This window comes from Wyeomyia smithii, chromosome 1 (genome assembly GCF_029784165.1).
Source record: "Wyeomyia smithii strain HCP4-BCI-WySm-NY-G18 chromosome 1, ASM2978416v1, whole genome shotgun sequence".
NCBI lineage: Eukaryota > Metazoa > Arthropoda > Insecta > Diptera > Culicidae > Wyeomyia > Wyeomyia smithii.
Genome location: NC_073694.1, coordinates 94,774,893 through 94,802,862, shown reverse-complemented (window position 1 = coordinate 94,802,862; position 27,970 = coordinate 94,774,893). Strand labels below are relative to the sequence as shown.

The 27,970-nt window shown below is 40.5% G+C and overlaps 1 protein-coding gene across 5 annotated transcripts in view; it reads right to left on the bottom strand.

The window, feature by feature from the left end:
• The window catches only part of LOC129733821 (glutathione hydrolase 1 proenzyme-like), an 840,124-nt gene that overhangs the window by 407,819 nt on the left and 404,335 nt on the right, over window positions 1-27,970 (bottom strand). For all 5 annotated transcript variants that reach the window (XR_008729724.1, XM_055695340.1, XM_055695339.1 and 2 more), the window contains 2 exons: window positions 14,896-15,142; window positions 14,694-14,838 (listed from right to left, as the gene is read on the bottom strand). Coding sequence is in view for 4 of the 5 variants with exons in the window: in XM_055695340.1 (XP_055551315.1) it covers window positions 14,694-14,838; window positions 14,896-15,142 (392 nt within the window). In the remaining variant the exon portion in view is untranslated. The remainder of the gene's footprint in view (window positions 1-14,693; window positions 14,839-14,895; window positions 15,143-27,970) is intronic.

Here is a 27,970-nt window from a genome sequence, read left to right as displayed (position 1 = left end):
ATTACATCCGAGAATCGGTTTCGCAATTTCTGGTACAACCACCGTTGGAACGAGCCTCGTAACATTTTTAAACGTGTACGGAATGTTCAGATATCCCAAACATTTATACTGCGTGTTATCAGCCGTGCAGACTTTCAATCTCGTCGGTTGTAGCTTCAGTCCATATCGGTCAGACAGCTCCAATGAGTTGATCACACTGATTCCTGCACCGGAATCGAGAAGTGCTGTAATTTCGCTGTCGAACACCTTAACGCGCAGATAAGGACATATTCTAGTATTTATTTTTATAGTGTGGATTCGGTCGATAGGGTAAAAAATAATGGGGTTGGGAACTTGTTTGCTGGCAGGGATGGTTGCGTTCCCGGTTGTGCATCCCTTTACCAGTTTCGCCGGCGCTGACGTAAATAATCGCTATCCTGTCGTGCACAACGGCCACATAAGCGAATTGTTTGGCCCAACTCTCCACAGCCGTAACAAAAAATTTTCCTCGGTTCCTGGCAGTTCCGCCAGTTGTGTCCTATTCGTCTGCAGTTCCAGCAAACCCCATGCCGAACCGGCTCTAATGTTTGCTTGCTAGTTTGCCCGCCTCTGTTATTTTCTAGCAAACTGTTGTTTTTCCCCACTGCATTAATTGCGCCAATTTCTTCGCCACCATCACTTCCGCTCGCAGACTGGTTGCACTCGACCTGATAAACGTTTCTTTGACTACGACTTTCCGGAAAATGCTGTAGATTTGGGTCAGCAGCATCGATCCCGTGGTTCAAACGGATCAAATGGTCCAAGTCCCTAACGGAGATTGTAGCGATTTTGGATCGGTAATGCTGTCGCATGTTGTCCCACACAACCTAAAACTCTCTCCTACGTGAGAGTGGCGTGGACAGCAATTTATTTAAACGTTCGATTTCTGTCACGAATGCGATGAAAGCCTCCCCTCTCTGCTGTTTCCGCTCCTGGATCCTTAACCCAATACCCTGGTCCTGATTAGGGTTGCCGAATCGGTATCGAATTCGCTCTTCAAAATCGTCCCAGCTCTCGAACTCGTCGACGTAGGTGAAAAACCAGTCGGAAGCATGCCCTTCTAGCACGAGATGAATATCGCGCAGCAAGCTGCTGTCAGATACGCCTTTCCTCCTGGCGATTTTTTTTAATTTATACAGGAAGTTTTCCACCAAAACGGACTTTTCATCCCCAGAGAAAAACAATTTCCAGTGCTCTATCCTCCGATAATGTCGAGGCTCCCGTTCTCCCCGTTGGTTACTATAACTGGACCCCCTTGAATCGTATCGCTCTGCCTGTCCTCGTTCTCGGATTCGCTACTAACTTCCTGGTGCTGGTTTCGTGAAGTGGGCAACCCAGCCGTCCCAGCGTTTTGAGGTGCACCTGCGCTAACCAAAACCAAACGTTGCAACCGATCAACTTGGCACTCGAGTTCCCATACACGACTTCGCATTTCTTCGTACGATGGTTGTGAAGCCGCCCCCCGCTCCGATGTTTCTGGCTGTGAGGTTTGAGTTCCTTTTGGGATTGCTCCTAACGAGACATTTCCCAGCGCTCCGCCGGTTTTCACTGTACCCGCCAATGCATCGTCTTCTTCTTTCCTAAGTAGATCAGCCGCTGTACTCTCGTCTTCAGTCTCTGAAGGAGGTAGTTTGCTGGCTGTTTTCAACAGTAACTCTTCGATTCTGTTCAGTAATCGCTGATGAGTCTTTTCGCCACCTTCATTTGCTGCTACGTTTCTCTGCACTCGCAGATAGTAGTGCCTTAAACGAGACAACAAATTTGCGCGGGCGCCGTCATGCAGCAAACATTCAATTTGATCAATTCGATTAGTGATAAGATCAACTTCAGTTTCAAACTGATAAGGCGCACGATATTCTCACCCCGTCTTATTATCCTCCTGGAACAACCTGCGCAGTAATCGCAATTTGATTGGCATATCTTTTTGTCGTTCTTCCAGCTGGTTTCGCAGGACCAGCTCATAGTCCACTTCTTCGTTCGTCAAATGGTTTGCGTATGGAAACTTCAAAGCCATCTCGAAAAATAAGTTTAAAACAATTCACCAAGAACCACCTCACTTAGAGTTATCACTGCCGTTGAAACTTTACAAAATGCACTATTTATACCAACAGTCGCGCTCAATAAATTTATGAAAGAATTAATTCAAGTATGTACAAAGACTTCGAAACTAGAAGAATTTTCAAAATGTAAAAACTATATGATATTATTAATAATGAAACCAAGACTACGACGCATATACAAATATAAATATGAAGAATAAAATTTATTAACATCAAGTATTCCAATGTTTTAAATTGCTTAAACCAATCCGAAAAACCATTCATTTCAATAATGTTATCTTTTATAATAAAATGGTGCAATTTCCCAAAAGGTTGCGCCAAATTAGTAAAAATCTGTTTTACCCGCAAGATAATTCAAATTATCTGCGAATAAAATTTCAGCCTCTTTTTTAACGTTTGGCGCCAATATGTAGCTGGCCCACAGGCCGCGATGTGTTTCCGTCTACTAAATACTTTCCAGGACGTATAAACGAGTAGCTTAAGCGCCACCTCCAGAGAGGGCTACTCGTCGTGTTGAATTTTGCCCAGCACGAAACCTAAACCTCAGGGCAGGTTGTGGAAGAATTGTCCCGAAACGACATAAAGAAACGGTAGCAATTGTTGAATGAAGAATTACTCCGCCGCGCGTACGATGAAACCACTACTCCGCTTAGCCAAAAACAACCGTCTTAACGAAACACGGAAAACACGAGTGTCCGAAAAATAAGCGTTATCATCACAGGCGGAACACCAATGCCAAATCTTTCTGTTCGATTCAGCGGCAATAGTGGGGCTGTTTCCCGAGAGCCACCCGGAGTAAAATAAGAACGAACAACGACAAAAAACTACACGTACGCGAATGTGAGAATTCTCCTAGACAAGATTCACCTGTTTGGGAAGCATAAAATCGAGCATAGTATATAGTATTTACAACGATTTACATTTATTGCATGAAGCGGGATTTACTTAAGTCTAACGGGTTAGTGGCGTGTACAGTCAATTATCACATTTTTATTTCCTCGCTTCTGTGTGCTTCCCTACTTTACTCCTACAGTGCGGTCAAAAGAACTCGTCCAACAGACGGCTGGACGGCGAAAACTTTCTATCAAGAAGGATTTTTTTGTGTGTCTTTATCGGGCCCGGCTCATAGAGCTATTTTTACTCACGGTAGATAAAGAAGTCCCGTCGGTGCTATTAATGGCCCTACCGTCGATGACTTGTTGCGTTCGCTGCTGCTCTGATTGGCGTCGTTGGCGTCGATCGATGAGCTGCGATGGCGTCACTCGATGATAGCGATGGCGTCGATCGGTGTGGAGCGTTGCGTCGCTCGAACTACTTCGACGGCGTCGTTTGCCGGCTGATCGCAAGTGCCGACGTTTAACCAAAGCAGCAACTTCCAATCCCGTCGTGGGTCAGCAGCGTGAGGGTGGCAGCGTCGCGCCAGTGCAGCGGCTAGTAAAGGGCGAAAAGAAAGCCCAAAAAAGAAGCCGACAACGGCTGATTTGGGTTTTCAGCATTTTTTGTCGTACACACATTTAAACTTCTCTTACCTTCTTTTTTCTACAATAACACACGAAAAAGCGTCCGTAGACCGCACTCCTATATTTAACCGCACTAGCTAAACCCTAACAAAACGGAAAAACTTAACTAAAAAGAACACTCACATTTAACAAAAGACTTACTATAAAACGCACGCGAAATAAACTAATCACACTACTGCCTCGTTCACGATCAGAATTGAAATGGACGAGTAGTAGTTCCGAAAACCCTCAGATAAGTTGCGCGGTATACGGTTTCCGCGATCGGAAGTAATGAACCACTTCAACACGATCATATATGGCTTAAGCGTGAATGATTTTATCTCCTTCTTTCTTCCGTTCTTCCAATCGCAGATTTGCTTCCCCACCCGTTTCGGTATTTAGTGAGACGGAAAATACTAAGAAAAGGGAATTTGAAATTGCTGAATTCAATACAGTGGAGTATTTGTATACAAGCGTCTGATTTTCAATTCTATCATGCAATATTGAACAGTGAAACTAAGTGAAATTGAATGATTTAAATTCGTATAACAGTGACCATGCTACAGTGTGTGTGTGTGTGTGTGTGTGTGTGTGTGTGTGTGTGTGTGTGTGTGTGTGTGTGTGTGTGTGTGTGTGTGTGTATATGTGCAGATTTTTATTCTCACTCACTTTTCTCAGAGATAGCTGGACCGATTTTCATGAAATTAATTGCAAATGAGAGGTCTTGCTGTCCCATAAGACTCTATTGAATTTTATTGTAAGCAGATTTTTAGTTTAGAGGTTACGTATCAAAATGTAAAAATCACGAAACATCATTATCTCAAAAACTACACAACCGATTTGAACAAAATTAGTTTCAAATGAACACGCTACCTTAAAAACCCTTAACTTTTGAATTTTATGAAGATTGATCTCGTGGTTCAACAGTTATGAAAAGAAACGTGTTCTGAAGACTGTTTAATCTCACTCATGTTTCTCAGAGATGGCTGAACCGATTTTCAAAAAATCATTGTCAAATGGAAGGTCTAGTTGCCCCATAAGAACCTATTGATTTGTTTTGCAATCGGACTATTACTTTGCCTGTTATGTTTAAAAATGTGAAATCCAGCTATGAAAAGAAACATATTCCGAAGACTACTTGGACTCACTCACGTTTCTCAAAGATGGCTGAACCGATTTTCACTAAATTAGTGTCAAATGAGAGGTCTAGCTGCCTCATAACACCCTATTGAATTTAACTATAATCGGACTGTAACTTTGTCTGTAATGTGTCGAAATGTGAAAATCATGAAACTTCATTATATCAGAAACTACACAACCGATTTGATCAATATTATCAATATTATTATCAGATGAGCAGGCCAAGGGTTAACTGATGAATTATGATTGAACACGTGGTTTCAAAGTTTGGCTGCCCTATACGTTTCCATTTTATTTGATTATAATCGAACTTTAGCAACCGTTATGTATTAAATTGTTAATAAAACTACGAAAGTTTGTTATCTCAATGATAACATGACTTATTTGAACATAACTACCCGATCAGAAAGAAAAAACAAAAATGTAACAGAAGCTGTTAGTTTGTTACGGGAAAAACCTAACAGGCTGTGTTTTCAGTTTGATCCCGTTAGGTGTTAAAATATCGGAAATTATAACAGAAATGATTCTACTGGTATCAAACACATATCAAAATTTGTTACTAATGTATCAGCTTTCTAACAAAATAAGATAGTATATAGAACAATATTATAACAAACAATGTTACAAACAACAGGTTTTGATAAAAACGAAAAATTAGTTAGACTTGTTTCAGAACTACTTCATTTCAGGTTTTGTTATTAAAACTCATTCAGATTCAATTTTGTTATCAACATTATAAGGAAAAATCAAAATTGTATCAAAATATGTTATTTGTATCTCGCGTTGATAGAATTTTATAATTTTTTAGTTCTGATCGGGTAGTGTCATACGAACGAGTCATCTCTCGAACTTGCAAATAACAAACTTCATAACAATTTGATATGTGGCTCAAAAGTTATGGAAAGAAAAGAAATTCAAAGACTATTTAAAACTACACCTGCTTTGATCGATATATGTGGCCTCAACCGATTTTGAATGTGGTATCGTACTATTTGAACGTTCCAAATTCATTGATTCCTTGCGATGTGTTTAAAGTCTGCAAATGCCCGCGAACCGGCTATAGGATATGATCAAAGTCAAATAACAAATCGTTTAAAATGATTTTATCGAAATGACAACATCCTCGATGGCTTCTGTACACCGCCTTAATTCTGAATATATTCATGTTAGGTGGTATTCGGTCATTTTCAGCAAATTTTCTGGCATCAATCTGACACCGGAATTACCCATATTGGGAGGAATTTAGTTATTTTGGTTGTTTTCCAGAAACTAAAAGTGGTCGTCTTTAAATTCAAAATGGTGTCCAGCGTCAATGTTTGGTTTCTATGCATCATCTCGATTACGAAAATATCCATATTGAGTATTATTCGGTCATTTTTGACTGTTTCCTAGAAGTTACCATTTAGCAATTTAAAATGGTGCCTGAGGTCAATTGTTAGCTCCTTGCATCATTCTGGTTCCAGAGATCCTCATATTGGATGGTATTTGGTTATTTTAGGCTACTTTTCACAAACCGGAAGTCGCCATCTTGGTTTTCAAAATGGTATTTAAGATAATTTCTGGCCTCTGAGTGTCATTCTGGTTGAATGTTTTTAGAGGTAACAAATACTAAAGCAAATTAACAGTTTGGATTTCGCCATGGGCATTCCACTAATCATCAATTGCTCAGAGTTACTAATATGATACGAGCTAACAAATCTGCTGGTTATTCCACAGGAGCTGCTCTTCTAGACATAAAAAAAGCATTCGACAGTGTTTGGCATAAAGGTTTGGTTGCGAAATTGCAAACATTTAATTTTCCTATTTTCCTAATCAAAATTTTGAAAAATTATCTTACTGATCGAACTCTGCAGGTTGTCTATCAGAATTCAAAATCTGATAGATTTCCTGTCAAAGCAGGTGTGCCTCAAGGTTCAGTCTCGGGTGCAGTCCTCTGCAACATATTCACTTCGGATCTTCCTGATTTGCCTCCAGGATGCACAAAGTCATTGTTCTGCGATGACACAAGCATTTCCGTAAAAAGAAAAAGTCTTCGTGTCATATGCAGTTGATTGCAGAAAAATTTAGATATTTTTTCTTCCTACTTGCAAAAGTGGAAAATCTCTCCCAATGTTTCTAAAAGTCAAATGATAATTTTTCTCCATAAGACTAGGGCTTCTTTCCTCAAGCCAAACAATAAACGTGATTATAAACGTCAAGATGACTGGGGTTATTTTAAGTCGGTCTGACAAGGTTAAGTACTTAGGACTAATTTACGATAAAAAACTTATTTTCAAAGAGCACATTGAGAGTATACAAGCCAAGTACATCAAATATACGAGATGTTTATATCCTATCCTTAACAGGAATTCTCAACTTTGTTTAAAGAACAAACTTTTGATTTACAAACAATTTTAGACCAGCAATGCTTTATGCGGTACCGATCTGGTCAAGTTGCTGTTCAACAAGGAAGAAAACGCTCTAAAGGATTTAGAATAAAATTCTGAAAATAATTTTGAAGCAACCTCCTTGGTTTGAAACACTCGAATTACATAGACTTACTGGCGTTGAACCATTAGAAGCTATGTCGAATAAAATCATTGACAATTTTCTACAAAAATCGTTGCAATCCTCAATTGTTACGATAAGCTCCCTTCATGGCCAATAAGTTAGCAATTAAGTTAGTTATAAGTTTACTTCCCCTTTTCTGACAAGTAGGTTCAAATCCCTACGAACGATAAGTCCTAATTGCGAAAGCAAACAAATCTTAACAATTAAAATTACAAATTTCTAACAGTGTTGACAAGTCACCATTTGCATTCTGTGCCGAACACGCATCAGTATCGGACGTGTTTGGTGATCGCTCCGATAGAATATAAAACAAAAGCCGTGTGAGCAAGTGTTGGCATTGTTTGCCTGGTCGAGTGAAGTTATTCCGAGTTCAAGGTCGCGCTTTTGTGCAACTGTTTCGCATCGTGACTGCCAGCTGGTGCATAAGCCGATTTGGCTGCTGACTGACTTGTGCTACAGCAGTGGACGAGAATCTCAACACAAAAGAGGAAAAAAATGAAGCCATCAGTTGACAGTGCAGCTGTGTCGCTGTGAAGAGTGATCTCACACCCGGCTCGCTGCTGGTGGCTGTTTGGTGCTGCTGTATTGGTGCTGCTGACTGTAACGGCTGTAGCTTCGAACGATCGGACAACCAACCTTGCTGGAAAGGAGAAGCAAAAAGGTACGTGTTCTTGTCGGCGCTAGTGCGCTAGACTTAGCGCGATGGATGTAGATCCCTCGCCTCCCGCGCCACCATCCCCGAGCCCCTCTGACCCTGACCCTTCTGTTACCCCCTCCCCTGTTCATTCTTCAGTCCCCCTCGCCCCAGGCTTTACACAGACGGAGCCCAGGGCAGCTATACTGTCTATTTTCGACCAAAGGCGGGACCGAAATCGAAACAGTTGAACATTTTGCAGATTTCGAAAGACCTGACGAAGGAGTACAAGGGCGTGACCGAAATTTCCAAGGTCCGACCTAACAAGCTCCATGTCGTGGTCAGTAATCTGAAAGAGGCCAACGATATAGCTTGCTCTGAGCTCTTCACACGCGAGTATCGCGTTTACATACCCGCACGAGACGTGGAGATCGACGGTGTCATAACCGATTCGAGTCTGTCCGTCAAGTGTATATTGGAAAGTGCCAAAGGGTGCTTTAAGAACAACACATGTCCCGATGTAAAAGTGCTCGACTGCAAGCAACTGCGGTCAGCATCGATCATCGGTGGCAAAACAGTATACACTCCGTCAGACTCGTTTCGAGTTACGTTCGCCAGGTCAGCACTACCAAGCCACGTCTCGATCCACCGGGTTCGTCTCTCTGTGCGATTATATGTGCCTCGCGTCATGAACTGCCTGAATTGTAAGCAGTTAGGCCACACCGCCGCCTACTGCTGCAATAAGGCACGTTGTGGCAAGTGTGGGGAGAATCATGCGGATGATTCCTGCAGTAAAAATGCTGAAAAATGCATTCACTGTGGGGAGAGTCAGCATGAGCTCTCGACATGTGCGGTGTACATGCAGCGTTCTTACGCTGAGTTGCTGAAGAAGACCGTTACCACTTCTCCCATTACATCAAACCCTTTTGATCTGTTGTCCTCTGATGAAACCGATTCTGACGATTCACCAGCGGGAACATCTTACGCCAATCCTAGGGAGTCTAGAAAGAGGAAAAATATTTCCTCTCCTAAACTTCCCAGAAAAGGTCCTAAGATTTCTCAAAGTGAAACGAAAGTTACAAACAAACCAAAGAGTGCTGCGGAAAAACCGAAGCAAACTCCTCCTGGGCTTGCGAATTTAAAGTCCCAGAAGGAGTTCCCAGCACTTCCAGGAACATATAAAACCCCAGTTGTTCCTTTTGCACTCCCAGTTGATGAAACAAACTCTGGATTAGTAAAACTTTCTGACATTGTGGACTGGATTTTTGAAACTTTCAATGTACCCGATCCAATTAAAATTTTTCTTGCAGCATTCCTCCCAACAGTTAGATCATTTTTGAAGCAGTTGACTGCCCAATGGCCCCTCCTTGCAGCGATTGTATCCTTCGATGCCTAATTCAACTGCGTATATGAAGGATTCTATCTCTGTCTTACAGTGGAATTGTAGAAGTATTTTAACAACAATTGATTTGTTTAAAGTTTTGATAAATAAAAACAAATGCGATGCATTTTCCCTTTGTGAAACTTGGCTTACTTCAAGTATTGATCTCAACTTCCATGATTTTAATATTATTCGCCTTGATCGAGACACCCCATATGGAGGAGTACTTTTAGGGATTAAAAAGTGCTATTCTTTCTATCGTATTAACCTCCCCTCGATTCCAGGCATCGAAGTTGTCGCATGTCAAATGACAATACAAGGTAAAGAGCTTTGTATTGCCTCAATATATATTCCTCCAAGAGCACAGGTTGGGCAACGGCTGCTCTTTGATTTAATAGAACTTCTTCCCTCGCCACGTTTGATTTTGAGAGACTTCAACTCTCATGGTGTAACTTGGGGTTCCCCTTACAATGATAACCGCTCCTCTTTAATCTATAACCTTTGCGATGACTTCGACATGACTATTTTAAACAATGGTGAAATGACACGTATCCCGAAACCTCCAGCGCGTCCAAGCGCTTTGGATCTATCCTTATGTTCGACGTCGCTACGGTTGGATTGCACATGGAAGGTAATCCTCGATCCTCACGGTAGCGACCATTTGCCTATTCTTATTTCAATTACTAACGGGTCAACTCGCATGCGACCAATTGACATTCCGTATGACCTCACACGGAATGTCGATTGGAAGTTATACGAGGAAATGATTTCAAAAGCGGTCGAGTCGATTCAACATCATCCACCACTTGAAGAATACAACCTACTCGCGGGCTTGATTCTCGACGCCGCGTTGCAAGCTCAAACGAAGAAATACCCTGGCGTAACGATCAAAGAACGGCCTCCCACTCCGTGGTGGGACCAAGAGTGCTCCGATGTCTACACGCAAAGATCCGACGCGTTTTTGGCCTTCCAGAAGGGAGGTATACCTGGCGACTATTTACGGTATTCGGAGCTGGATACCAAGCTTAAAAGCTTGGCTAAAGCAAAGAAACGCGGATGCTGGCGTCGGTTCGTGAATGAGACGCCGAGGGAGACATCGATGAGCACTCTTCGGAACACAGCCCGAAGAATGCGGAATCGCGTAACGGTCAACGAAAGCGAGGAGTCTTCAAGTCGGTGGATATTTGTCTTTGCCAGGAAAGTATGTCCGAACTCTGTACCTGTGCAAAACATTGTTCGCGATACGTCTCCGGGCCACGACGCGATAGAATCACCATTTACGATGGCAGAGTTTTCAGTTGCCCTCCTGTCCTGTAACAATAACGCGCCTGGGTTAGATAGAATCAAATTCAACTTGTTGAAGAATCTACCCGGCAATGCCAAGAGGCGCTTGTTGAACTTATTCAATAAGTTCCTGCAGCAAAACATTGTACCGCAAGATTGGAGGCAAGTGAAGGTGATCGCCATCCAAAAACCTGGGAAACCAGCTTCTGATCACAACTCTTATAGGCCGATTGCAATGCTATCCTGAATCCGGAAATTGATGGAAAAAAAGATACTCCGTCGTTTAGATCACTGGGTCGAATCAAATGGTCTACTATCAGATACTCAATTTGGCTTCCGCCGTGCCAAAGGGACGAATGATTGTCTTGCGTTGCTTTCAACAGATATTCAGCTGGCGTATGCTCGCAAAGAACAAATGGCGTCTGCGTTCTTGGACATTAAGGGGGCTTTTGATTCCGTTTCTATTGACATTCTTTCGGGTAAACTTCACCGACAAGGATTTTCTCCAATTTTGAACAATATTTTGCACAATTTGTTGTCCGAAAAGCACATACATTTTACGCACGGCGATTTGGCAACATTTCGCATTAGCCACATGGGTCTTCCCCAGGGCTCATGTTTAAGCCCCCTTCTTTACAACTTTTATGTAAATGACATCGACGAATGTCTGGCAAATTCATGCACGATAAGACAACTTGCAGACGACAGTGTAATCTCTGTTACAGGAGCCAAACCTGCCGATTTGCAAGGACCATTGCAAGATACCTTGGACAATTTGTCTGCTTGGGCGTTACAGCTAGGTATCGAATTCTCTCCGGAGAAGACTGAGATAGTAGTTTTTTCTAGGAAGAATGAACCTGCTCAGATTCAAACACAATTAATGGGTAAAACGATTTCTCAGGTTTTGGTACACAAATATCTTGGTGTCTGGTTCGACTCTGGGGTTGTCACGTCAGGTATCTGATGAAAAAATGTCAACAAAGAGTGGATTTTCTTCGTACAATAACCGGACAATGGTGGAGAGCCCATCCAGGAGACCTTATAAGGCTTTACCAAACAACGATATTGTCTGTTATTTAATATGGGTGTTTCTGCTTCCGCTACGCAGCAAACACACATTTGATCAAACTGGAGCGAATACAATATCGTTGTTTGCGTATCGCCTTGGGTTGCATGCAGTCGACCCATACGATGAGTTTGGAGGTCTTAGCTGGAGTACTACCATTGAAAAACCGCTTCTGGAGCCTGTCTTCTCGTATTCTTATCAAATGTGAGGTCTTGAACCGTCCCGTGATTGAAAATTTTGAAAGGTTAATCGAACTTAATTCTCAAACCCGTTTTATGACATTGTATTTCAATCACATGTCCCAAAATATTAACCCTTCTTTGAATATTCCAAATCGTGTCAACTTATCAAACACTTCTAATTCTACTGTGTTTTTCGATACATCCATGATAGAAGAAACTCGTGGAATCCCGGATCATTTACGCGTGCACGGATCACTTCTTGATGGGTCCACTGGCTTCGGTATTTTCAATAACAATTTAACCGTCTCCCATAAGCTCGATAATCCTGCTTCTGCTTACGTCGCAGAATCAACTGCAATTCAGTACACCCTAGGAATTATCGGAATAATGCCCACGGACCATTATTTCATCTTTACGGACAGTCTCAGTTCCATTGAGGCTCTCCGATCGATGAAAGATGTTAAGCACTCTCCGTATTTCCTGGGGAAAATACGGGAACATCTGAGTGCTTTATCCGAAAAATCGTATCAGATTACCTTAGCGTGGGTCCCTTCTCACTGCACGATACCGGGTAATGAGAAAGCGGACTCTTTGGCTAAGGTGGGCGCAACAAACGTTAGAATTTATGAAAGACCAATTGCCTTTAATGAATTTTTCGCATTTGTACGTCATAATACGATCATCAGTTGGCAAAACGCTTGGACCAGAGGGGAATTGGGAAGGTGGTTACATTCCATAAACCCCAAGGTATCGACGAACCCGTGGTTCAAGGGGTTGGATGTAGGTCGGGATTTCATTTGCGTGATGTCCCGGCTTATGTCCAATGACTATAGATTTGACGCGCATCTCCGTCGTGTTGGGCTCGGGGAAAGTGGTATCTGTGCCTGTGGTGAAGGTTATCACGACATAGAGCACGTTGTTTGGTCATGCCCTGTACACCGTGACGCCAGGTCTAAATTAATAGCTTCCCTTCGGGCCGAGGGTAGACAGCCGGCTGTTCCTGTTCGTGATGTCTTGGCGAGCCGTGACCTATCCTACATGTCCCTTATATACGTTTTCCTGAAATCCATCCACGCCCAGTTTAGTCTTATTCCCTTCCGCCTACATCCAACCAAACGGCAAGAACACGTTAAGACCCCGGATCCGGAAACAGCAACCAGACCCGCACGAAACTCTCAGGGCCCGAGGGAGACAACCCAATCTGCCAGTCCGTAATATCTTGGCCCAGCAGCGGAACAAATTTAATATGCTGCGTACCTATGGTAATGGAAAACCATCAAACAACAAACCAGTGCTTTAATGCAAAACATTCTAGCTTTAAGTTAGATTTAGTTTCAGCTCATGGTCGGCAGCGAGGATAAAAAAAATGCTTTTAGTTATTAAGATACTTTAGAAAGTAAGCTACCAGATATAATTGGCGCCGTTAAACATTAAATTGTATTTCCCAAGAAACAAAACTGGTTTTATCAAAGATTTATAGCGCTATTCTGGCTGTATTATGCGCTATAAAACTTTGATAAAACTACAATTGCTACTAGGGTTGTGTGTGGTTTTAATGCATTGTGAGCTGCTTGACTATCTGAGAAAATGCAGATATTGGCATACCTATATTTTCTAGCCAAGCAAATACTCGTGCATGTTAGAATAACATTTAGTTCAAGCGTCCATCCAGTCTTTATTCATGGTTATTAAGGTGTTCAGTTGGAAATCTTTGAGAATTCGTAGATGTCCCTTTAGATCCCCTTCCTGAAAAGTTTTAACACGTTTGAGTCTAAGAGCACCTTTTTCGGCTTCAAGGTGTACATATTCATGTAAGGGTAGAAGATATAAAAGAGCTTCTAAGGCTTTGGATGGTGCATTGGCCATTGCTCATGTTGTTCTTCTGAGCTGATAATTGTGTAGTTTTAGGCCACAACACTAGCGAGGCTTAAGTTACTCTGGGTCTCACTATTGCCGAGTATATCCAGAGAATCATCCTCGGCCTGAGTTCCAATTTTTTGTTTAATGTATTGCTGCAAGCCCAAAGAGCGTTATTTGCTTTTGAGATTGCATACTCTAGATGGTCGTTCCAGATGAGCTCATGGTCAACCATAACACCTAAGTACTTAGTTCGCTTGGCTAGCACCAACTGTGTATCTCTCAACTTAAGGGTTGCAATATTATAGTTTCTATTTCATGTAAATGGGATTATGACTGTTTTAGAAGGATTGATGTTTAGTCCTTCCAGGTTACACCATTTCAGTGTGTAGTTTGAGCCGTATTGCATTCTATTGGAAATAGTAGATCCGCATTAACCCCTAACTAAAATAGTGATTTCATCAGCGAATCCGATGACTTCGTGTCCTAGGTTCGTTAAGTTCATCAACTGCAAGAGACCACAATAGAGAAGATAAAACCCCTCCTTGTGGGCAACCCCTTGTTGGTTTTGTCGTTAAAGTTGATCTTCCTAAATTGGCTGAGATTAACCGGTTTGCTAACACAGCAATAGTCTTATTCAAGATGCACATAGGGGTATGTGGCGGGTCCATCATCATCACTTCTGCCCCCTCCAAATATTAGTACAAACAAAGTTTAAAAAAAAATATGAACAGTGAGGCCTACACACCTACAAAATTTCATTGAATTCTGAGAGATTGCTGCCAGCCCCTTAGTCGAGTTGGCGTAAAATCCTTCAAATATGTTTAGAGAACTAATTGATTATATTGAATACATTTTATGCTAATTGAGATTGCAGTTGATGCGTACTAAATGTTTGAGGGTCACTCATAGAGGTAAAAACTGATTTCTCTTCTCAGGAAAAATGTTAATCGATGGAGACCGATTGATATTTCGTAATTTACTATTGAACGCTTAGTTTTTCTAATTACCGATATACTTACCCAGCAGAGAGATATGTGCCGTTCCATGGCTATCTTTGATGTAGAACTGTCCTCCATAATCACTGTAGTCCGGTTTTGTTTTGTTATCATCTATGCTCATTCTTATTTGCTCGGCATAATCTGGTGATGTGAGATTTCGAACTAACTGAAATTTTATAACAAATAAGCAAAATAAACTTAGGACAAATTGATAAATAATTACTTCATCTACGCTTACGAACTTTGGATCGCCTATCATTGTGCGTTTACCATAACTATGTTTGAATGCTTCTATTATTCGATGATATGTTAAAATTGTGGCATTGACGGTGGATAAACTTTCAGGTCCAAAATTATAGTTACGTAAAATGTTAACGATGAAGCTCAATAGAATGCCACTACCAGGAGGTGGAATCACGTACATAGTATCTCCGTTTATATTTACCGGTATTGAATCATCCCAACGAACACTGAAAAAAAATTTTATAATAAAAAGCAGCACTTAAAAACAATGTGAAACAATTGTAAAACACTTTGTACCCGTAAAATCTAATTCACGTAGAACGTGGAAAATTATTATGCTGCGTATTAAAAGTAGAGTATAGATAATAATCAGTGCCTAATGTTTTGTTCGCATAAAAAAAGTAAAGATGTACTTAAGGAGATTTGTGTGTGTAAAATAATGTCGACGGTTCATATTTTAAGTTTTAGTTAGGCGGGCAATGTATGTAGTTTCGCGGGAATGCGAAGATGAACGGGAATAGAAGGTGTGACTAGACTAAGAAAAAAATTTTCCTCGTCCAGACTCGAACCCGCAATCTCCGTTGTCTCCGGCAAGGTGTTTTGGGATTCACTTTTGAAGTAGGACTACGTCTTTGTTTTCTATACTAGATTACACTTTGTGAAAATGGAAATGAAACTAGCAAATGTTGCGTCAGATTTCAAACGGTTATAGCAAGCGAACGACTTAATGCATCTTAGTCATTTATATGTCGGTGGATAGATAAAATGTGTAACAATTTTTTGATGTTATGTTCAACATTGTTGCTTTACTGCTTAATGGTGGAAAAAGGTGAAAAGTTCCAAGGTCAAGCTTTCCCATACATTTCCCTTGTTCTTGGCATGCTTCCCAAGCACAGATAACAATAACATGGACGAAATAAATTCCACTGCCTACATATTTTGACTCAACAAAGTGTTTTGGTTTGTTTGTCTTTGTCTAAGCTGCGTGGCCACGCCTTAATGATAAAAATCTACGCTGAACTCGATACAAAAGACTGCGTGTTAAAAATTCAGCTTCAGTTTAGTTTGTTCCACAATAGCGAGTGCGGTGCAGCTGTTAAGCTTTGCGACATTGAGAAACGAGAGCTGCATACGATTCAACTTCCAGGCACCGCGGAGCATGTTACCTGTATTCTGCACACGGCAGCAACAGTTACCATCGTACGCTGCAGGATATTTTGCTGGCACAGCTGCTGGAGGGCACAGCGGAGAGCAAATTTTATACGCGGCCAACAAAATAATCGATGCTACCGGTGGTGGTGTGATTATCAGCATTCTGTAGCATACATTTCGAGCTGAAGATTATCGAATCGGTTCTTTTTAGAACTATAAATGCTTGAAGATAGAGTTACGAGAATTTTCACAACTACTCCTAGTGTGAAATGTCCATCTATTTCTCAATAATCATTTTTACAATAACGACCAGGGCGCACCAAAGATAAACGGTAGTGTTGCCTATGAATAGTTTATCACAAGATATAACCCTCATTTCAAGAATTTTCACTGCTAAATTGAGTGATTTTCCGGTTTAATTGTTTGTTTGTGTCCACTCGAACACCGTTATCAGTCAAATATCAGCAACGAAAATTAGTTAATCTAAGAACCAAAGTGATTTTCGCATCGGGAAAGCAAAAACTTTCTTTTGATGCTTATGAAAATCACTCAGTAGTATTGAAGATGTATTGGTTTGTTTCTCTTTCTTTCTATAAGCTACGTAGCCACGCCTTAATGGTAAAATCTACGCTGAACTCGATACAAAAGACTGCGTGTGGAAAATTCAGCTTCAGTTTAGTTTGTTCCACAATAGCGAGTGCGGTGCAGCTGTTAAAGCTTTGCGACATTGAGAAACGAGAGCTGCATACGATTCAACTTCTAGGCACCGCGGAGCATGTTACCTGTATTCAGCACACGGCAGCAACAATAACCATCGTACGCTGCAGGATATTTTGCTGGCACAGTTGCTGGAGGGCACAGCGGAGAGCAAATTTTATACGCGGTCAACAAAATAATCGATGCTACCGGTGCTGGTGTGATCATCAGCATTCTGTAGCTACTTTTCGAGCTGAAGATTATGAAATCGGTTCTTTTCAGAACTATTAGATAATGAAGATAAGAGCTATGAGAATTTTCACAACTACTACTAGTGTGAAATGTCCATCTATTTCTAAATAACCATTTTTACAATAACGACCAGGACGCACCAAAGATAAACGGTAGTGTTACCTATGAATAGTTTGTCACAAGATATATCCCTCATTTCAAGAATTTTCACTGCTAAATTGAGTGATTTTCCGGTTTAATTGTTTGATTGTGTTCACTCGAACACCGTTATCAGTCAAATATAAGCAACAAAAATTAGTTAATCTAAGAACCAGAGTGATTTTCGCATCGGGAAAGCAAAAACTTTCTTTAGATGCTTATGAGAATCACTCAGTAGTATTGAAGATGTGTTGGTTTGTTTCTCTTTTTTTCTATAAGCTACGTGGCCACGCCTTAATGGTAAAAATCTACGCTGAACTCGATACAAAAGACTGCGTGTAGAAAATTCAGCTTCAGTTTAGTTTGTTACACATAAGCGAGAGCAGTGCAGCTGTTAAAGATACGCGACATTGAGAAACGAGAGCTGCATACGAGTCAACTTCCAGGCACTGCGGAGCTATGTTACACCTTTATTTTGCATACGGCAGCAACACTTATCATCGTTCGATGCAGGATATTTTGCTAGCACAGCTACTGGAGGGCACAGCGGAGAGCAAATTTTATGCGCGGCCAACAAAATATTCATGGTGCGATTATCAGCGTTCTGTAGCACGAATTTCTAACTGAAGATTATGGAATCGGTTCTTTTCAGAACTATAGATGCTTGAAGATAAGAGTTATGAGAATTTTCGCAACTACTACTAGTGTAAAATTTTCATGTATTCATGCATCGTTAGTTTTAAAATAACGACTATCAAAAATAAACGGTAGTGTTACCTATGAACAGTTTAGCGCAGCATATAATAATATTTAGTTTAGCATATATTATATATTTAGTCCTACGTCACCATTTCATACAACCCCAAGGGCTGTATACCTTGTAGTATTTTTTGAATTTATATGAGCAGTTGTTCACGGAAGAGGAGGAGGGGGGGGGGTCAAAATCGTTAAAAATCTGTCCACGTGGAATGTGGATGGCCCCTAAGGAAAATAAACTTACCACTGGTCGTTGTTGAGTCAGACCAGACCAAGTGACATTTTGATCATTTCGAGAAAAACGAGTTTGAAGTTTGTTGCTCTGGGAATTTCGAAGTTTTCGATATTCTTGCGCAGTTTTGATGTTATAAGTTGGAGTAACTCTCTAACTGTATCAATTAAAGAAGAATCATTAATGACTTGCTCCATTATGACTGAACAATTGAACAATTAATATTAGTCCATTGATCATCGAACAGTCAAAAAGTTTTTAATATACATGGTTAGCTTCTGCGACATCACCAATTATTAAAAATAGTTTGAACAAACTTTAAACTGTGTTTGTTTCAACAAATCAATGGTAGAAGCGGAATGTTTTATTGGAACAAAAATATGGTTAATTCACCCAATTAAGTTATTCGTAATCATCCACTTTCTCTGCAACTTTGGCCAAAATTGCCATAGAATTGATAATGGACTGGATGGTTTCCTCGTGTTTTGGTTCTGGAATTTCTGTCACGTTTGGATGTAGTGCTTCAAGGACAGCTTCATGAAAAGTCGGCACAGGTTCTCCATTATTGATTAGAAAATAATATTAAATAGATATTGACAACATGCTTTACACACTTGAATGTCAATCGAGTCAGCTTCTTCTTGTATTAATATGAAAGGTCTTCTCCAAACAATCGCTTGTTTTGCCTTTAGCTTCGTAATTTCATTACGGGCATAAATCTAATTAGGTTGCATAAAACAGTAACAAACCTCCTGAGGATATAATTCATTGGTAAAATCATCAAGTTTTAAGTCAGTATTACTACTGTAACTTGAACTTCTTTCTGAAATTGTGGAATGTTGTGTCACCCACACAAATGATTAACGTTTCTCATTTACGTGTTCAATCAGAGTGGACCATGTACATTTTCCTCATTTACTGGTAAAGTATACTTTTTTGACTAACGGGCAAAGAAGCATTCCGATAAGTTGCCTGATAGTGTTGAAATTCATTTATGTTGACTTCAAACCGATGCTGTAAATTCCGATAATTTCAACTTTTCTGCTTAACACATGGTTCACTTTGTCTGCATACTATAAGGCCGATATCAGGTCATGTTAGTGACAGCAATAAACGGTCCAAAAACACATTCAAAACCACGGCAGTGCGTGAAGCTTTGTAGATTCCGATGGGGGGTGAGTGAAAGAGTTCTCTGATACAAAGAAATCCGGAAAAACGCTTGAAAATTCTTCCGTTCGTTCGCTTTTATTAATAACTGACCGAAGGCAGTCTTCTTGAAAATATACATTTGGTCCATTCTGACTGAACACTGTAATCGCTTTTCATTGGTCATGCAGACAAAAATCATGCTGTTATTTCTGCTGTCTTAGAGATAAATAAAATCTGATTGTTGTGTGATGCAGCTTAAGAAAATCTTAATACAATACTATCGTTAACTCGTTTTTTCCAATTTTGCGACTTGGTCCGGTCTGACTTAACACCGACCAACTAACTTAATTCCTAACTTATTGGCTATATTGAGGGTTGCAACGATTAATAATTTTATTTGAAATAGCTTTTATGTAAATCGAGCATGCTTGGCATCGCGCACTCATAATCTGCTCATGTGCCTCCTCTTACACTTTCACCGGGCGAAAACGCAGACACAACGAAAAAAACAAAACTGTGTGGTTGCTGAATGTTGAGCACAGATATCTGCAAGAGCAGAGAGTGTTTGTGCGTTTTGCAGAATTTTGCTATTTTCCTCTTTTCGGTTGAAATTATGCACACACGCATCCACGCGGAGAGCAGAGAGGCGAACCGGCGTACAACTTGTGCACATTAAAAAGTCTAGATTTCAACCATACGCTTTAGATTACTTGGTTTGTTTAAATCTATTCGTTTTTTGCCCTTCTCCTAGGAAGGTATAGCAATCACTTACAAAACCGAAAGTATAAAAGTGCTCCAAAGGGCCGAATGGCATATATCACTCGACTCAGTTCGACGAGCTGAGCATTTTCTGTATGTGTGTGTGTTTATGTGCCGATTTTTATTGTCACTCACTTTTCTCAGAGACGGCTGGACAGATTTTCATAAAATTTTTCTCAAATGAAAGGTCTAGTTGACTATAGACTCTGTCAAATTTCATTGTAATCGGATTTTTAATTTAGAGGTTACGTATCAAAATGTAAAAATCAGGAAACATCATTATCCCAGAAACTACACAACCGATTTGAACAAAATTGATTTCAAATGAACGAGCTACCGAAAAACCCTTAACTTTTGAATCTTATAGATATTGAACATGTGGTTAAAAAGTTATGGAAAGAAACGTGTTCTGGAGATTGTTTAATCTTACTCATGTTTCTCAGAGAAGGCTGGACCGATTTTTATAACATCAGTGTCGAATGGAAGGTCTAGTTGCCCCATGAGGCCCTATTGATTTGTTTTGCAATCGGACTCTTTTTTTTTCTTTGTAGAAGACTGAACCACTGCGACCATTGTTTGATCTATTGTGGTATGCTTCACCTTACTCTAAGTGCGTACGAGCAGGTACATGACTATTTGGCGAGTTGATGTCCTTGCTACATTGCACATTTATCTCAGTTGGGCAACGCACTTCGTATGAAGTTTATGACCTCACCAGGACTTTCCCTCCAAATTTCGGTAGGTTCTATGTGTCCCTTACCGAAGATACGCAATCTGCGTTGTATTAATACTCGGCATTCGCAGAGTAGATGTTCTGAAGTTTCGCCTTCGATGCCACACAGGCGACATTTATCATCATCAAGTTTGCCTATCTTCATCACATAAAAACGCGACGCGCTAACGGACACAACACTTATTGTTCTTACAAACGTAAACGGACAACAAAAAATTACCTTTTAAGTCGACCGGTTTCGGTCCCCGTGTGGACCATCTACTGGACAATGCCCAACTCCATTGGGCATTGTCCAGTAGATGGTCCACACGGGGACCGAAACCGGTCGACTTAAAAGGTAATTTTTTGTTGTCCGTTTACGTTTGTAAGAACAATAAGTGTTGTGTCCGTTAGCGCGTCGCGTTTTTATGTGATTAATACAGTTCTTGCGTTAGCACTAAATCGAAAAATGAGTTTGCCTATCTTCTTGAGATGATACTCACTCGGACAGTGCCCTGTAATAAGACCTGTGAATGTCCTCAAGTCTTTCTTAATTTATCTGAGCAGCACGAGGCTCTTCTCGCGATTTGGCTCTATGAATCTTTTCTACTGTCGTAATCCACTTATGACATCCCAGTTTGCTTTGATGGTCGCTTTTTCCTATTCACCGAGTTCAGCTTTTAGAGCGCTCGGGGAGATTCCACAGAAAGGTTCTGGGCCAACAAAGTTAGTAGATGACCCTTGTCTGGCTAGAAAGTCGGCCTTCTCGTTTTTTTCGATTCCACAATGACCAGGAACCCAGTATAAGTTCTCCTGGTTTTTCATAGCTAACTTTCGGAGCGACAAGATGCATTCCCACACTAGCTTAGAGTGGCAAAAAGGAATCGGACTCTTACTTTACCTGTTATGCTTGAAAATGTGAAATCTAGCTATGAAAAGAAACATATTCCGAAGAATACTTGGACTCACTCACTTTTCTCAGAGATGGCTGAGCCGAATTTCACAAAATTAGTGTCAAATGAAAGCTACCTCATAATACCCTATTGAATTTCATTGTAATCGGACTGTAACTTTGTCTGTAATGCATCAAAATGTGAAAATCACGAACTTCATTATCACACAAACTACACAACCGATTTGAGCAATATTGATATAATGTGAACGGGCTAGTTAAGGGTTAACTGATGAATTATGATTGAACACGTGGTTTCAAAGTTTGGCTGCCCTATACGTTCTCATTTCATTTGATTTTAATCAAACTTGAGCAACCGTTATGTATTTAATTGTTAAAACAACGGATATCTATTATCTCAAAGATTGCACGACTTATTTGAACATAACTAGTGTCATACGAACGAGTCATATCTCAAACTTACGAATAACAAACTTCATAACAATTTGATATGTGGTTCAAATGTTATGGAAATTCAAAGACTGTTTAAAACTATACCTGCTTTGATCAAAATATGTCGCCTTAATATAATTTAAATGTGGTATCGTACTATTTGAATGTTCCCGCTATCGCTCTTGATTAAATTGTTCGAAATTAAGAATCATTTCTTTTATCTCGCTATCTCTCAAGCACTAACATAACGGCAAATTTCATATTTTATACTTCAATTTAAACATCAATATTTTAGAACCCAAAGAGTAAATACACCTTTATTGGATTAAAGCGTTCGTTTAAATCTATTTTTACAAATAAAAAGTTTGAATGAGAAACGGTGAGTCTGACCACTAGGTGGATTAATTTAGGTTTTTATTTAAACTCAGCCTTTCTCATTCAAACTTATAAAGATAGATTTACATGAATGCTTAAATCCAATAAAGGTATATTCACTCTTTGGGTTCTAAAATATTGATGTTGTAATTAAAGTATAAAATATGAAATTTGACGTAATGTTAGTGCTTAAGAAATAGCGAAAAAAAAGAAATGACTCTTAATTTCGAACAATTTAATCATGACCGATACCGGGAACTTTCAAATGGTACGATACCACATTTAAATCATGTTGAAGCCATATATATTGATCAAAGCAGGTATAGTGATGAATAGTCTTTGAATTTCTCTTCTTTCTAAAACTTTTGAACCACATATCAAATTGTTATGAAGTTTGTTATTTGCAAGTTTGAGAGATGACTCGTTTGTATGACACTAGTTATGTTCAAATAAGTCGTTTAATACTCGAAATAATAGACTTTCGTTGTTTTACAAATTAAAACATAACGGTTGTTTAAGTTTGATTACAATCCAATGAAAAGGAAACGTATAGGGCAGCCAAACTTTGAAACCACGTGTTCAATCATAATTCATCAGTTAACCCTTGTAAGATTATAACAGTTTCCCTAAAAGCACTGTTACCATAAGAACACTAGCGCGAGCTTTCAACAACGTCAAACGCTTAAGAGCCCTCTGGTGGGAGATAGAGAGGCTGCAATGCACGCGAAGCTTAAATCGATCGTGTGAGCTCCACACGGATCTCATTTATCTTTCCTAGTAGACGGGATGGGATCGAAAAGAGGGTAACAATTAGCAAACCAATAGAAACTAAGATCGCCACTGGGGGATCACAAAAGACACCTGATCGGTGAATAAAATGCCTCATCTTGCATTAGCTAGAAAGAGAGGGAATCGAATTTCCGCAGCATCCAATACCTAATCCGTATTGTTCGAGGCGATCGAATAATCAGATCAAATGTGATCTTGTTAAATCCTTGGGATTATTCGGGTGAATACCGTCAACCACGCTGCAAGCACACGCGAGAAGCTGAGTGAACGCGCAGTGCGCTTAGTATAACAAGTCAAACTTTGTACCCGAATTTCGGCCAATAAAATAGGCCTAGCGTGAAAAACCTAATCAATATAAAGTGAGTTTGTTAAATGATAAAAGTTAGTGACTAAACCTAATTGAACTTCTAGATAAAATACGTCAAACGGTTAAAACTTATTAGCTAATAAAAAGTTCTAAAATAAAAGTGTTTAGCGTCAGGTAAGCTTAATCTATTGGCAATAACTCTAGTGACTAGAATTAGTACGGCAAAAGTGTCTAATTTGGTTGTAACGTTGAACAGGAATAAACCCACCGTTCAACGTGGGAGCAAATGCGGATTGCCAACCTTACCCGAGTGCAAGTACCGCGTGCCACGAGACGAGGAAAAGCCCATCGGCAAATTGTGACGCGGGTGCGTCCTAATAGATCCCCTCGCCCGTTTTCACACGGCGACGCGAACCATCGAAGCACGTTTTCTTCTCCCGTCGAGAACCGCCCGCTAGACACTCAGGAAAAGTTACCGCTTTCATACGATCGAAACGATCGTCGCCCACGCGGTGAGAGCCCGTGCAACGCACGCGTGTGATATACTTCGACATCGCTAAACGCAAGGCTGCGATCGACCAGCCGTTCGAGATGGTTTGTACACTGACCGCAGGTACCGGTACTCACAGGTAGACTTAGAATAAGCACAGATTGTGAATATTCTAGAATTAGTAAGTGAGAGTGACGTCACTGAAAGGCAGGCGAACATGTGTTCAATATAAGAGGAAATGTATAAGGCCTGTTTGAATCTAAAGTGTGTGTTCTCTTGTTCGCCGAAGTTGACGCTTTCACTCTGGGCTTTTTTAGATTTTTTTGGGAATTTCGGATATCGCATTGTTGCTGGGATTGGTTCCCCTCTCCTGTGTCTTAGTAAATAACTATCCAAATCCCATCGCGTCCGCTGGGAAAGCCAAATTGGATTCGAGTATTTGAACATTAAACCCGCCCGTGACAGAGAGTCTCTAGCCGAGCACTCAGACCTTGCATCAGCAGCCTCTCACCCGTGAGAGTGGCGCTTAAGCTGCTGACTGTTAAAAAGAGAATCGTTACATTTTGGCGCCCAACGTGGGGCCCGAAATAATACTCAGTGTTTTCAGGGAATAAGTAGAAACCAATGCTTATGTTAAAATCAGGTACAGTTGATCTAGATTTGATTACGGTGTCATTTAGTTGGTGATTGTTTTAATTTTTTTCACGTAGAACCCACCTCGCTCAAAATAGAAATCCGAATAAATAGAACCGGTACGGCACAGTGCGATTAGGAATATTGGAGTTGTTTTTTGTTTAAATATTGGGATTGTTTTTGGTACATTGGGAATTAAAATTAGGATGACTGAATTTGAAATAGAAATAATTTTATTAATATAAGTAAACATGGAATCGTATAGAATTAATGCAAATGATTTGGAAGAAGAGGAGCTAAACTACGAACTTTTTCTTCGTGGGCAATCCATGACTGATAGTTTCGCCTCTAAACAAAGAACTTTACGAAATTGCTTAAGGGGAAATGAAAGAGAATCACCCCGCGAAATAAAACTCAGTCCGCGTTCATTGGCCGATGATTATTTATTGATTCCCGCAAAATTGCAAGAAATAAAACACTTGTTACAAGCAGGTAAAGAGACATCAGGGTTGTTGTCTCGTCTTGTTCACTACCACAAAAGAATAAGGAGATACGTTGCGATGAACATAGAAGGAATGCAGAATAAACAAATGCTTTTAAATATAACAAGCGACTTGGCCCAAAAGTTTTTTGGGGTAAATTTGAATGAAATAGGAAAACATATACCAGTCCTCAGTGTCTACCCTGAGACACCGCGAGTATCAGTTGCTTCGAATGATGCTCGGAATGACCAATCAGTACAAACCCAGATTTTCAGTTCTGGGAATACTGAAGAAAATTGCAGGCCTACGACTTCGGTCGCCGCCAGAAACACATTACCACTTGCGAGTGACCCCCTCGAGGGACAGGTACATGACATTCTTACGACCACTCTCAATCGAACTATGAAACCTAATGGTGTTAATTTGTCTATGACTTCCTCTCGACATAATAACGAATTATGTTCGACAGACCGAGACAGGATGCAAGGGCCAGTGAATCGAAACTCGATACCCATTCTAAGTCCATTCATCAGTAACGAAGATAGTTGGACTCAAACGCTTCCTCTACAGCTGCCATTTAACGGGCAAACTGTCACCCCGATCAGTGCCCAGGCGAGTTTGTTACGAACGCCCCAGTTCACCAGCGAATTTGCCCTAAATGAACAATTACGGCGAGACGAATCTCGTGCACCTGAAAATCGATCTGCTACCGAATATATACACGTTTCGGAAGTGAAAGATTATATTACAACTTATATAAATCGAATGCTGTTTCATCTGGCTCATCGAACAGTGAATGAACACGCCATTGGAAACTTAGTAAATCGAATAGCAAATATTGACTTATGAAATACTAATAGTCCTAGAGAATCACAACTAGCAGAGGGACTTGAACCCCCACGCAACCACAATCCTCCCCTTCCGCGTAACACTGCGGATAATAATTGCTTAAATATACAGGGAACTACCAGTTCTCTTCCGACCGTTTCCACCCCGCAGCCGCCTCGACAGCCAATGGTGGCAAGCATAGCTGGACCATCTGTCCTGCCGACCGATGTGCCCTTCAATCGTTATGAAATTAACGAATGCTCAGGCGCCAATACGAACCTGAATTTTCCGCATCTACGAAGTGAAAACTTACAACCTCCACCCACAGGTGTTTCCTGGGTTCCGCCCGCCCGTCAGAATGCTAACGAGTTTTTACCGGAAGCTGGATACCAATACCCCGTGTCTAACAGCCGCTTACCGCATCAGCAATGCAACATTATAGAGAAATGGCCGAAGTTTAACGGAGATGCCAATTTGGTACCCGTGGTTGATTTTCTACGGCAAATAGATCTGCTCTGCCGATCCTAAGGAATCGGTATAGAAGATTTACGAATGCATGCCCATTTGTTGTTCAGAGAAGATGCATATATTTGGTACACCACTTACGAAGAACGATTCGACAGCTGGGATACTCTAGTTTTATATTTGAAAATGCGTTACGACAATCCAAACAGGGATAGATTTCTATGGGAGGAAATGCGAAACCGTAAACAGAAGCCAAGTGAACGGTTCAGCGCTTTCTTGACTGATATCTTGACTCGTCGACTGATGTATCCTATGTCCGAGCGTGAAAAGTTCGATATTATCGTCGAGAATATGAAAATGTCGTATAAGAGACGTCTTGCTTTAGAACCGATTCAATCTGTGGAGCACTTGGCCCAAATGTGCTATAAATTTGATGCCTTGGAGACAAGCCTCTATTATCCCAAAGGGATTTCAAAAATGCCTTGTCTGAACCAGATTGAAAGAGAAGACGAAAGCTGGGAGGAAACCGAAGAAACTACTAACGATGACGAAATATTCTTCTTAAGGTCCAAGGGACGAAAGTCAGGTATGGTATACCCCAGATTATGAATTTTATGAATTTCCAACTTCAAGATAACTTTCCCAAGACCATAAATTAATAACGAAATCCACCTTTTTCCCATATGTTCCCAAGAAACCTTTTTCCCATATGCTTTCAAGAAAAGCCAAAGCAAAGTATTGCTTTGTTTCCCACTCACAAACCATAATTTCCAAACCACTCAAGATTCCCACAAGTCCCAAAACGATTAACAAATCCTTTAATTTTCACACCAGTCTAAAGAACACGCCAGCAGTTAATCTGGGTCATGTTCTTTCCCAGCCAATAAATTATTTCCAACCTCTCAAGTTGCTTAACGGAGCTAATGCACTTGAGTTGCATAATGCCCTAGTGCCATAGTGAGTATCCAATTACACCCATAAGTAAATTATCCAGACCTATCCCAAGCCCAGTGCGATGTGCGCACATGGCTGAAAATAATAAATAAATAACATTCAAGCCAACTGCGCCTGCCGCGCACGCTTGTATGTTTGTATGTTATGTATCTCCTTTCACCAATCGTACCGGCGTTATTGAGCTGGCCCACGATTGGTTGACAATTATGTGGATAACTATGTTTTCTCTCTCTACTTTCTACTCTTGTACTAAAATGACTAGGATTAAGGTTTTGCTGTATCTGGAAGAATCAATAAAGAACATTGTTATTTCAAACGCTAACGTGAAATGTTTGATTGTTCAAACCAAAAGAACGTTCCTTCAGTTTAATGTATGTTAGAATAGTTTATGGCTACCGTGCAGCGGCGCGAACGGGTGAATAAGTGAAAATAAGGAGTTAGTATCCCCGCGCGTTTTTTGCTTTTACCCCACCAAGTGTGGAATAGAAATGTGATGGTGAAAATCAGTCGTTGGTGTCCACGCGCGTCAATCAGTGACATC